General features: G+C 40.0%; 1 protein-coding gene across 1 annotated transcript; it reads left to right on the top strand.

Moving 5' to 3' along the window:
• The first annotated feature begins 4,796 nt into the window (after positions 1–4,796).
• On the top strand, positions 4,797–11,283 carry VPS37B (VPS37B, ESCRT-I subunit). Its single transcript, XM_026058824.1, has 3 exons — positions 4,797–4,999; positions 5,674–5,756; positions 6,928–11,283. Exons 1-3 carry the CDS (start codon positions 4,855–4,857, stop codon positions 7,426–7,428), a joined length of 729 nt encoding a protein of 242 aa, XP_025914609.1. The 5' UTR covers positions 4,797–4,854; the 3' UTR covers positions 7,429–11,283.
• The last annotated feature ends 1,996 nt before the right edge of the window (positions 11,284–13,279 follow it).

Raw genomic sequence — 13,279 nt, 5'->3', positions numbered from 1 at the left:
AACTGCTTATTTAATCAATTCTTGAGTAAAACTCTTCATACTTCTTTTAACAAGATCCACTTTTTAACCATCTTAAATTTTGAAGTGCTGCACAAGCTATGATTTTTGTCTTTATTAACCCGTGTGTGACTGCAGCTTCATGTTCTTGCCCTGTACATAGTTTGGTTTCAGAGTGGTCTACTCAGTGTTAAGCAATCCTACCATTAAAATCCATTTATAAGCAGCTGTTTGTCCCATTCATAATTCATAGTGAAAGTTCAGCAGTTTAAAAAAATGCTTATGTTCTCCGTAATATCAACCTCTCTCATATGTCTCATGATTCTGCCTGGTACTTTTCCTCTGCTTTTAGATTAAAGTTTCTTGCTTGTTGAAGTGCTCATGACCTCAAGAGTCTTGATAGCAATTCTGCGAAAGAGCTGTGTGCTATTTGCTTATTTCTGTTACTAACTTTTTTTTCCCCACTGCAGTGCCATTAGGTAGGTGAACATCTGATGCTATAGCAGTTCCCCACTAATACAAATTTTTGTCACACAACACGTCTGACAACAAAATAACTCAATATCGGATTTACTCCTTGCTTGTTCGGTTATAGCTGATGGATTGGTCTTGCCTTGGGCTCGTGACAAGCTGCGAATGGATGCTGAAAGGTTACGTTATGCTGCGTTGATAATCTTAATAGACTAGTCATGCTGTACCATATCTTTGACCCTTGCATGGTTTTGTAATTGTGGGKTTTTTTTAATCTTAAATGAGTCAGCAATTTTTGAAAGCTTCTTTCTTTTAGGCTAACTTAACCGCACTTGCTTTTGTGATTCCTTGACTTAACTTCTAAATGCAGTGAAACAATTGCAGAAAAGCTCGTTGCTCTGACTTCACATCGGTGCCAGAGGTTACTTTGGTTTGTAGAATTGTGACTGTGTTCAAGTTGGATTGCTTTGGGATTATTATTTGCTCTTTCTGTTGCAAAATAGAACTTACTGACTCCACAAAGTTCAAACTTTTAATGAAACAAAACATTTAAATGTCCCGAATAGGTTTTCTCCAGCTTCTTTTTTTTTTCTTGAAAGCCTGTCTGTCTTTAGTTTAGCTTGTGTTTGAGCGACAGGTTCTTCTCATGCCTTGAGTACAATTCAGTATGAATTTCTCATCTGTTCACCTGCCCATTTTTTAAAGAAATTTGACACAGTGAATGATGCTGGAAGTGAAGACTTTGAGAGTAACTTTTGATTTGATCAGTAAATGTCAATCGTGTTTTCTGTTCAATTCTATAGAAAGATATGTCCATCTTAGAAGTGCTGGAATATGGACAAAGTTGAGTCATTAAGTTGTGTGTTCTAATTTCAAGCAGTGAAAATTAATGTGCAATTGAGAATGCTTTTTTTTCTTTTTTTTTAATTTTTAAAACATTTTAAAGACTTTCAGCTAAGTTTAGAATAATCAGTAATTGCTAGATATCAAACACGTGGTGCAGGAAAGGATGTCATTCTACATTAGATGCAGGTAGCTTGCCTGGGGTTGTCTGCATTCAAACCAGGTAAATAAGATTTTCCAAATGCTGTTATAATATTGTTTTTTTCCCCATATTTCTGCAAGACAGGTACATCCTGTTAAGCTCATGTTTCTTCATCTTTACACATTCATAATGATTTAGAAATAAAAGTTCTTCAGAAAAATCTTTGTGGAATTTAGACATTTGTTTCCTCCTTCGCCTCCATAGTCTTGCGGAGGGACATGATGGTACTTGAGTCAGGAGAGTTCAGTTTTGTGCCCGGGACTGAACGGTGGAGGTCCTGGCATGGTCACTTCACCTTGCTCACCTCTCCAAAACATGTTTTTCTATTTGTCTGTTTAACACAGTTACTTAGGGTTTTTTTTTCTATTATGTAAATCAACTGACTGATTAATTTGCAAGCTGGAAGATGGGAAGGCTTTTAAATATGGGTCTAAGCATTCCCTTATACTGCAGGCATATTTCTTATTCACTCAAGCGATGAAATATTGCCTAGAGTTTGGAAAGTCCTGTTAATCAAACTAAAGCCGTTAAACTGTAAAGCCCCGTGCAGTGACTGAAGCTTTGTCTGGTGTCAAAGACAGAGCGTCTGTTATTTAAGAAGCCGTTTCTGAGTCTCATCTCACTTCAGGAAGCCTTTTCTGTTGTTCTCCCTATTTTCCCCAAGTTCTTTTGTCTCTTCCTCATTATATATGATGTGAGTTAAACATTCCTTTTCTTCTTGGGTTTTGCCCTCATGAAATGTGTATAGATTTGCGTATCCTTCATTCCACAAGCTTTTTCCTCTCTAGAGAAAAGGTAGGTAAAATGTTCTTCATCCTGAAGAAAGATCAAAGTCCACTCATAAAACTAGTCTTCGCAGACTGACTGGGCGACTACTCTGAAATGAGAATGTCAACCTTACAAGCACTGAAAATGTAATTGCCAGATAAAATTGCAAGTTGCTTAAAGAAGGTAGTTTTCTCATTAAAATGGTGAAGGAGGAGAGGCATCAGAAACTATTATTATTATTATTATTATTATTTTTTTTTTTACACAGTCTTCTTTGGCTGGTAGTTCAGAAGATAAATAGTTTACAAAAAGCTGTGATGATGGCAGCTAGTATGGTTAGAAATTAAGCTATTAAATAGTGTGTATTTTAGTTCCATTAATAATTGTTAGGAAAAATGTAAAATAGGGGGACTTCAGCTTTCTAAAAGTGCAGTCTAACAGTGTTAGGTCATATAAGAACGAATAAGTGAAAGCAACCGGTTTAATTTAAATTATTTTGCATTGGATTCAAAAATGAGAAGAAAGGATTTTCTTTTCATCCTTGGAAAGTATTCAAGTTGAACACAAGTATAGAGTTGAAAGCTTATTTAGTTTTGATGTGAGACTCTTGAGAAGACAAAACAATACTGCAAACACAGTTTGTCCCGTTTGTACAATTTGAAAGATGATTTTATTTTGATTGATGTAGAATTTAGGACTCGGTGTTATCCTTGACTTGATGGTTTTCTAAGTGGCTTAACAAGAGCAGGGCAAAAGAGTAAAATTTTGGCCCCAGATATTGCGCCTCAAATACCGAGAATGTGTTTAAGTAATACTGAGTCAGATTTGAAGTTAGCAGATTAAAGTATTGTGTATAAACATTTCAAAAGGAAATAATGGCTTTTGAAGATGCTGTTGCTGCGCGTGGAAAATATTTTTACCCGATGCACCTAGTCTTGTGCTCAGACTGCCAAGAACACCTGAACCGTGATCGTGGCCTTTTCCGGGGCTTTCGATGGCTCGTGGAAGGAGGCTCCCCTACGTCTAAGCACGAGTGCCAGAGGAGGAGAGCACTGTACTCTTCATGTGTGCGCTGAACTCCGTGAAACTGCACTTAACTAAAACCTGTTCTATCTAAACAGTGATCATGGGCAAGGACAGGGCGTGTTAATGTAGAAGGTCACAAAAAGTACATAAAATCTTTCACTGAATTGGAAGGCAATTTAATAGAACCAATCTGTCACGCCGTGGGAAAATCATCCCGTGTGTTGATTCAGGCTCGAAATCTGAGAGCAGATCCCTTGCGTCTCTCTCCTTTTGATGTCTGAATCTTTCAGTGGCTCTAGTGTGACATCCAGGGCGGGTTTCCTCAGTCATTCAGCTTTTCCAAAGTTCATGCCTTGATAAAATTGTGTGCGTGCGTGTGTATGAGCAAGCTCAGGATCTCGCCCGCAGTGCTTCTGTGAGACTTGTCATTTGTTCTTTAAGAACACTGTCTTCAGGCTAAGCAGAAGGATTAAACTGAAAAACAGGATTTTGGCATCAATCCAGGACTGATCTAACATAATTTAGGAAGAATATTCTGGAGAGGGAACCACAATGATGTGCTCCTCGATTTTTTTTTCTTTTTTTTTTTTTGCGTTTTAGTAAGATAAAAGAGGATACTCTTTTGCAGTCTGGTTGCATCTTGTTGTAGGGATTCAAAGGTTTTTAGGAGCAAGTGTTGCTACATCTGTCAGCGTTCATCACGGTGTTGGGGGGGGGATGGTTAAGACAGTGCATGAGGTAGGGATGAAGAAGCATCTAGGTTAAATAATGGATAAAATTTTATACAGAACGTGTTGGAGTAGCAGGACGTGAATACAAAGCTGCGAGCTTGCAGAGCTGTGGTTTAACCAGCCGGTCAGATCTTATGCAAATTAGTGACAGGGATGAGAAGAAAATCGGGTGACACAAACAGCATTCTCCTGCCACTTAGCAGAGATGTCTAAATGAGCATCCAGCGCCTGATTTCCGCAGGGTCGCCRCTGCCGTAGTGACAAGGTGAAACCTGCTTCCTGCAGACGGTTCCCCAGAGTAGGACCCCTGTTTCTGTTTGGAACTGGTAGAAGCTTTTCTTTCTGCAGGCTCATTTGCTGATTCCTCTACCCCTTGTCAAAGGAGAAGAGGTTCTGATGGATCCTTTCCCACGACACAAACTCTTCAAATATTTGGAATAAAAATAACTACAATTTCTAGCTTGGGGAAAAAACCCTGATTAATGAACTTTGTTTGCTGCCTGTGAAAAAATTGTGCAGGAAAGTGGCATCAGATTGGTACTTCCTCCTGTCCCAAAAGCGGTTAATTCACAGGTGTTCATATCTGAAAGGAGAGATTCATATTCTCAGTGCAATTGCTCTCAAATTTTTTTTTTCCTGTGTTGTTGTAGGTCTAATGCAGTAGTACTGGTGTTTCCAGAGAACCTACTTTTGTTGATTTAGAAGTTTTGAAAGTCTTGTATTGTCTGCATAATGATTAATCTTGCTTCGTATTACCAGTGTCATTTCACACACACCTTTCTTTTGCAGGCCCAAAATGTTCAGCACAGCAAGGACATGACTCTTGCCAGCAACCGCAGTCTGGCAGAAGGCAATCTTTTGTACCAGCCAAAGTTGGAGTCTTTGAAAGCAGATTTGACTCAAAAATATCAAGAGCTGCAAGTCCTTTTTGAAGCATACCAGATAAAGAAGACGAAACTAGGTAACATCTTCTGTTGATGATTCTTATTTGCTGTTTTCTGAGTAAATATGAATCTATATGTTTATTTCTCTGTGTTTATGTAAATATAAACACTTTGTTTTCTGTCTCTTGTTCTTAGCTGTGTGATTTGGGGCACAAAATGAAATGTCATTCTCAAGTAGTTTTGAAATAGATCAGGCTTCTACTGATTTCTTAAGTACATTTTACACTTAGTAGCACATACCTTGAATTCTTTCTATTACTGAGGTGCGTACCTAGTTATTGCTGACCTGTTCTCTAAGTGGTCAAACTTGTCTAATAAAACGAGCAAAATCTAGTTTGAATTTTCAATGATTAATCGTAAATCAAATATAATCTTGCATCTAACTTTTTCATTTCATACTGAGTTATGAAGTATTGTATGTCTTATACTGCACTTGCTGAAGCACTTTGGTTTTCACTATTGTAATATTTAATTGTAATTAAATTTCAGCTTTAGCACTGGGGCAATGTTGCTGAAATTCTTAAAAGATACATTTTTTCTCATTGTAAATCACCCTGTTTAGAACAATGGAGTATGCTGACTGTATGTATGTGCCTTGGAAGACTTTTTACGCTTGCTGCAGCTGTATAGCTTCAGTTGGCAAGTCACTTATAGCCAGCTGTCATTTACTGTTATTTTCATGCCATTGCAGACAGCCAGTCCAGTAATGCTTCACTGGAGACCCTGCTAGCGCTCCTTCAGACAGAGGGGGCTAAGATTGAGGAAGACACAGAGGTAATAACAGTATGCTTCACTTCTGCGACTTACACCCTCGCCAGAGACTCTGAATGTGCATAGCTGCGGTGTACTGTTGAACATGTAATAGACTGAAGGGATATTACATGGTCTGGGCTTTTCTTTGAACTTCAAACAACAGTCACTTGATTTCAATGAGAATTTTTTTTTGAGTAGTTTTTACTCAGATACTCCTAACATCTTTGAAATTTAAAAAAGAAAAGGCTGTTTAAACAGAGAAGAGAAAGCCAAACCCTCTTAGTTCCTTTGCATTGCCTTCAGACTAGTAGCATATAAACGTCAAATTCTTTTTAATGGCGTTTGCCTGGTGTGTATATATTAATCCATTACAAATGTCAATTAGTCACGTAACGAAAAACTGCATGCCTGTGCTGGTTATAAGAAGGGAGGGCTGCCTTTGCTGCAGTTCCAGTGGAATATTCCGTGATGATTTCAACATAGCTCTCTGAGCGCCTGTGGTGACCCCTCACTGCGATACAGGTGCTTGAAGGGTGGTTTGCTTTTAGAATAATGGACGTGTTTAGTTTTGTTTGCTGATTCACTTGTAGAACATTCTCTATAACTACATAGCTTGTTAGCATCAGGAAAAAACCTGCTTGTTGGCCCCAAGTTTGACATCACAAAAAGATATTTTCAGGACAAGTTGAATTTCATTATTGTATGTGTGGTCACTTCTTCTCTTGATTATTAAAATATCATTTACCCAAAGCTTTGCTTTGCCACAGGTAAGGGTGAGTACTACACCTGGCTTAGCAATAATCTGCCTCTCTGTACTGAGACTTGCAGGGTTCTAAATGTTTCTGTTGACATTATAAGCAGTACTGAACTGTAATTCAGCTTAGCTGGTGATCAGGAAAGCTGTTCAGCTTGATTTATTCCTGTCTCTGATGACCAGGAAAATGTCCAAAGCCAGATTCAGATGTTTTTACTGCTTTTATGTCAGCAAAATTTTAAGCAGAAAATTATATTTAACTCCCAATGCTTCTGAGAAATTACTAATTCAAAATTCTGCTTGGAATTCTTGGTGTGTCAGTTGTCCTCCATATCCAAGCTGGAAAATCACAAGCAAAATTATGATATTTTAGGATATAAGCCATTTAGATTCCCTTGGAGTGTGTTGCTTTCTAAGAGATTGTTCAATATTTGACAGAACATGGCAGAAAAGTTTCTCGATGGTGAAATACCACTGGATTCCTTCATTGATGAGTATCAGAGCAAGCGTAAACTGGCTCACCTGCGGCGTGTAAAAATAGAGAAGCTCCAAGAGATGGTGCTGAAGGGACAGAGACTTCCACAGGTTCAGCCACAGGCTCAGCCAAGAGCACCTGAGACAACACCAGCGCCTCAAGCTTCCTACACTTCGGATGCAAACACTCCTCCTTCAGTGATGCCCCGACGAATACCACCCCCTCCACCTTCGTCAGTCCCGGCAGGACGCTTTCCTACTCCTTTTACTGCAGCCATGAATTCAGGACCAGCTGTTTCTTATCCAGGTGCTCCATATCCTCCTCTCCCACCTCGAGTAGGAGTTCAGCCTGCAAGTCAAATGCCACAGCCAGGATACCCATCTCAGTTTGTACCACAGTATCCTCCAGCTCTTCCCCAAAGACCACCTCGCCTTCCACCACATCCTGGCTTTATCCTCCAGTGAATATTTTGGTGCGCCTAACTTGTGTATTGGTGCTTATATTTCCTTTTTTTCCCCCGTCAGAGACTTAATATGTAGGCAATGGAAAGCCTCTGTTTTTTGCACAATGGAATACAAAATCCGAGCTGTGGCACGGAGGTTTGAAATTGCGTTCAGTAAATGTGATTATTTTTGTTTTCAAATATCAGTGACAACAGTGTTGTTCTTCTAGGAAGGTGATAGGGGCTAAATTTTGTAAATCCAACAAATTGTGAAACAATGTACAGTGGATTTACTCTACATTATAAGTATCTCTTTGAATTCTTTAGTGATAGTGAAATAGCATCCTCTTCTCTTTTGATATATTCCCATCACAGCCAGATGTATGTGTGGCAAATTGGGAGCTATTTGTCTCTCTAAAGAATTCTCTGTCGGTGCCGGTATTTGGATGGTAACAGCCATATCTGGATACTGGGCACAGAGTTGCGATGGAGCTCATCAGTGGCCTTTGCAGCATGCCAGGGCGACTGCATTGGTGGCAAGGTGCACAACCTTTCCGAGCTCATTGAGCACACACTGTTGTCAGAAGATGTTTTATGGTTTTTAAACAGTGGAAGTTACAAGAGTTTAATTCCTGCATTTCAGTTGTTACCTTGGACTTTTCGTAATAAAAGTACACGTTCTTCCCTTTCACAAATAGCTTGATAGCTTGAAAGTCCTGGTCTCTTAAAATTAAACTAAACTGTTTGTAGTGCCAGTTTAGAGTTTTATAGAAATTTTACCAGGCATTTTTATTTCCTTGCCTACTATAACTGTTTCTTATGTTTTTTCTTCTCCACACCTTGGATATAGAAATGATTTTTTTTTCTTTTACACAGGTGCTTAGTTTTTGATATATGATTCCAGGAATCTAGGCAGGGTATTTTCTTATTCAAATACAGGGTTTTCAAATCATTTAATTGCCCACTTGAAGCTCCACAATTTCATTTTATCCTTCAAACTCCATCTCTTGTTTGGAAGAACTATTTTTAACTCTCCCATTTCATTTAGATTTGCAGCATTTGGCACACTTATCTATCCGAAATTTGCAATTAACATGTCTCTGCAAGCAGTCAAAACAGAGTAGTTTTTTGAGCTCTGTGGTGGATATTTGCATCTTAATCCATTTTTGACTTTTTATGCCACTGGAGGGGGAGGCTTTTTAGGGGAGTTCAGATTTCATTATCCATGTGACTCTTGAAGCCTAAGGTGCGGACACATGCTGGTGTTTTAATCTAGCATGGAGGGAGGCAAACCTTAGCACTCGTTGCTTGCTCAGAATATGTCCGTAAATCATTATCAGTTTCTCACATCTACAACCAACTTTTGCCTTTCAACTAATTGATAGTAATTTAAGGAACACACAATCCATAATCTGTCATATTCTCTGCATTATTTCAAAACACTTTCTTATCATTGTCCTGGAATGCACTACATTGTTTGGAAGCCTGTACTAAAAACAGCTTCAGTCAAAACAGAAGATCCGATTTTTTTCCTCTACGTAAAGCCCTTGATTGTCCCTTAATCATTTCCTCTGGAGTGTGGTGGTTGCTAGCAAATACTAATCTGAAATTAATCTCATAACAGGAAGCTCCCTATTCTGAAAATAGGGTCGTTTGGCTTGTTTTGCCTTATGAAGACAAAGGGCAGAAGGTTGGTCAGCATTACTGGCATCTGAACCAGTTCCCCACTGGAGGTCTGGAAAGTTTCTATAGACGGGGGGGTTGTGAAACCATGTGCATTGGGTTCGTTTGCAAAGTGTGTTTTTTCTGTAATCTAGTGATGGTACAGGATGTGTGTTTTAAAATAGTGTAATATCTTTTCTCGGTATTATTTTCTCATTGAGGCTTCGTATAAGCATGGTTAATTATTAATTGTTTCAAAATAATTTTGCTGTGCTATTAGTGCTGGTATTTGGATGGCAACTGTTGTATCTGAATGCTAAACATAAATCTGCTGTAGAAATGATTTGTCTTAGAAATAATAAAAGTGGGTGGGGCTACAAGGGGGGTGATTAAGTTTCCAAGTCTGTGCTTGGAGCCTGCTACACAAAAGCTCAAACACTCTCAAATTAGTTTTGCTAACGTTTATTAAAAGCAACCAGGTATATTTTACACTTATCAAGTGCCAACTTTTTTTCTGAGGATTGAGAAACCTCAGAAGTGATGGAGGTGATAGATAAGTGTATTGTGAATTTGCACTGCATTTTATGTATCTAACTCTATTGGTATTAGTAGTCCAAAAATATTTTTACTACTTGTTAAACTTTCTGTCTTTTGGTAACTTTTGTGATAACATGACCATTCAGGGATACTTTATCTAAAAACAAACTCTTGTGCAAACTAAATACAAACGAAGCTAATGCAATTTTTCTGTCTGAAAGCAAAACAATGCATTATTGCATATGCATGTGGCTGATGTGCCTTAGGATCACTACTTGTGATTGTACTATTAGGATATTAGCATTTTTATCATTTGAATGGCCATTGCTTAACTCTAATTTAAGGGCTCTTCAAGAGCACGTTCTTTTACAAAAATTTTACCCTTATACTTTAGAATAAACAAAGGCGATATCTGCTATTTGTAAGCTTATAGTTGCCTTCACTGATTGATTAGTTTGAACATAGGTAATATAACTAATGTGATGTTTCAGTTATAACAATCTCATAACTGAAATCCAGCTGCTCATGGGAAATGTTTTGCCATTAATTGTGTGTGTGTGCGCACAAACTAATATGTAAATATATACTTGACTGCTGGCAATGTCTAAGGGTAAAGGAGCAAAAGGACTGTGGAAAGCTGTTTAAATCCTTTCAGAAGCAAATGCTGTAAGACACTAATCTGAATGAGTAGGGCAAGAGATGTGTCAATGTTTTAGACCCATTGCCCCTGACAGCTTCTYCTGTTTTGTTACAGCTAATAAAATAAATTCTGCTATGGCTAAGATGTTTAGAATCATACTAATTTGCACTGTTTATAAGATAGTGAGATTAAAATGCCATAGGCAAGCTGAAACTTGAGAGGGGGTGGCTCAAATATGCTTGCAAAATATATATTGTCTTAAGAATTTTTAATTTCTGCTGCAAATAGCACGTACTTCCCCAAAATAATTAGAGCGGAGAAAAATCTTTTAAACATGAAGTGAACACCAAGTTCAAATTAAGATGTGTAACATGGCTTTAGAGTGGTGGTAGTGTCGAAAAAGCTCTCTTTGGCTGACATTACTTTTGCCAGTCTTTTGTATGCAGTTTTGTAAGTTATGGTTAATTAAATTGTACGTGGTTAGGTTTTTTTGAATGATAATCAGCATTGAATGGTTCTAACTCTGAGATGAGTTTCAGTGCACTTCAGTGTTGTCTCCTAGAGGAAACGGAGTCGATTGTCTCTAACACAGCTGATCCGCAGAGGTCACATCTGTACCGGTGGCCTGGAGGGACTACTTTGAATATAAGCTTTCACGTGGTTCCAGGAGGCAGAGCCCTGGGCGCAGTCCCGTCATGGGTAGCTGTTACGTTTAGTGCCCCAACTTCCACAACCTCACCCTTGACCTCTTTTGGACTTCTCTGCCCTCCCAAACTGGAATAATGACTTGAACGTAGAGCTCAATTTGGGAATTCCTCTAGCCTGAATACAGAAATACTTGTCTAGCATTGAGTTCAGAGGAAGCAGAGTCGTCCTGGCACCTGAACGCTTCCTCTGTGTAAGCCTGGACAGTCTAGCAGAGGGGCAGTTTTATATGCCTAGCAAGTTGTGAAATGTACAGTGGATTTGTTTGCATAATGAGTCTTTCTGTAATCTACTGTGGTCTGATTTTAAATAAAATAGCGTATCTCTCTTGGTGTTGTGTTCCCATTGTGGCCTCATTTAATCACGGTTGAGTTATATTAACGCTACTCAATGCTAATGGTGTTTTGAACGTAGCGATAGTTGTAGATGAATTGTAGAACATAAATATGCAAGGACATAACCTGACTGTGTATAATAAATACATCGATCATGTCTTTAGTGACTGGGTATAATGAGTCTATTTTGTATGCAGTTGATTGGGAATAGGTATCMTCAGATTAGATTCTGCACATCTTAATAGGAGCAAAGCAGTAAGTGGGCTGTTTTGCCCATTAGAATCTCTTCACTTCTTAGTTTCTTCTGATTACCTAAAATAGTGGAAGTATCTAGAAGCTTGCCCCAGAAAAGCTGAAAGAAGGGGAAAGCCACTTTTATTTATTAATAGAAGAAAAACTTAGATTTAAACCAAGTCATGTTAGGAGAAATGAGTCAACCGAAGTTATTTAGGAATATGAGTCAGAAGGCGGAAAAGACCTCATGTAATTTTCTGTAATACCTGTCACTATAACAGCAATGTAAAATAGAAGTCCTACTGCAGAAAAACTGATGGTAATATTTGGAAACAAAAAATCCCTTTCTGAAGTTTCTTCTTGCTGTGTCCTGTTTGTGGTGGCTCCGGAGATGCGATAACCTCGCTTCCTCTAATGCAGAAATAGGAAGCTACAGCTGTGGCAAACTTGCTGTGCTGTCGGTGCGGGAGCCTGACTCAGTGCAGGGGGGCGAGGGAAGGGGGTAGCGTTATATAAAAGCTGCAGTCCTGCAGCAGAGGAGGCGATGCCGGAGCTTCGCAGCCTCAAGAACGTGTGCACGAAGCTGCAAAAAGAGCCTCTTCTGAGGTGCAGTTCAGACGGCCCCTCCACATGGTTCTCGTGTATCATTCGGGACAGGAAAGGTGTTTCTAATGCAAAGGAGAGAGAGCTAAGGACACTGAGAGCTTGTCCTAGATCCTTCTATAATGCTTGTTCCTGTAATTTGAGTCCTCTTCTAGCTGGGCGTTCTGGTAAAGCCTTTTATAGCTACCTCTGTTCACCTCTGCACGGCTCCGTCGCTGGAAATGGGATATGTATTGGTTTCCGGACTGAATTCTTTTCAGAGGTTTTGTCTCGGGTGAAGTTTCAGAGCAGCTTTACGGGGCTCTGTGGTGCCCCAGCTCACGTCTTGTCCCTGGAGCTGTTGCTGGCCTCTGGCCTCCTACCGGCTCTCAACCTCACCTGAACCCAGCTCTCTGCCTGTTCCCCAGCCACCAAAACAAATCACGGACACCTGAAGCTCGGAAGACTGGTGCTAGTGAATACCCCGATCCTAGCGCCTGCTGTGAGCTCAGGGCAACCTGCTCACGCTATTTCTACCTCCAGCCTGTCCAAGGGCACTTTTTCTGCACGCAATGAYGAGGAGGAATTTTCCTCTTTCATAGCTTTTCAGTATTTTCAAAGCTGAAACCTTTTCCTCTCGCCACATAAGGTAATTTTGCACCTTGAGCCTTCTCCGTAAAGGGCAGGTCGTTCCAGCTTGCTTACCTGTGAGCCACTTATTAAATGGTTGTGTTCTTCTGTATTTCTGGTTTGCAGCCGTACTGCTGTTTCCCAAGGGGTTTTGTGGCTGGGCTGCTCCGGAGCACCGTGCCGAAGCCCCGAGGTGCCCAGGGCGCGCGGGCGGATGCACGGACACACAGCCCCGGCTGAGCCAGCACGGGGCTCGGGCACTGCGGCGGGGTCGGCCCCGCTGGGAAATAACCTTTCAGGGGGCGGCTGCTGCCCATCGCTTTCTTAAAAACAGACTTTTACAGCTTTTTTTTTTTTCACCTGACTTCCTAGCGCACGTCATGGCAGTCTTTCCTGTTTGTGTGCTTAATTCCAATGGGTTTTTAAATGGTTTAGGAGACACGAGGCAGAGTTTAGTGCGCACACTTGCCACCTCGCGTAGGCGGTGCTAGCCTGGCGGGAGGCAGCAGAAGGTGGGATGCCGTGTCTTCCTTCGCTTGGGTATGTTG

Source organism: Apteryx rowi, unplaced genomic scaffold (genome assembly GCF_003343035.1).
Source record: "Apteryx rowi isolate R43461 unplaced genomic scaffold, aptRow1 scaffold_15, whole genome shotgun sequence".
Lineage (NCBI taxonomy): Eukaryota > Metazoa > Chordata > Aves > Apterygiformes > Apterygidae > Apteryx > Apteryx rowi.
Note: the sequence above shows the minus strand (reverse complement) of the source record. Positions and strands in the feature narration are given on the sequence as shown.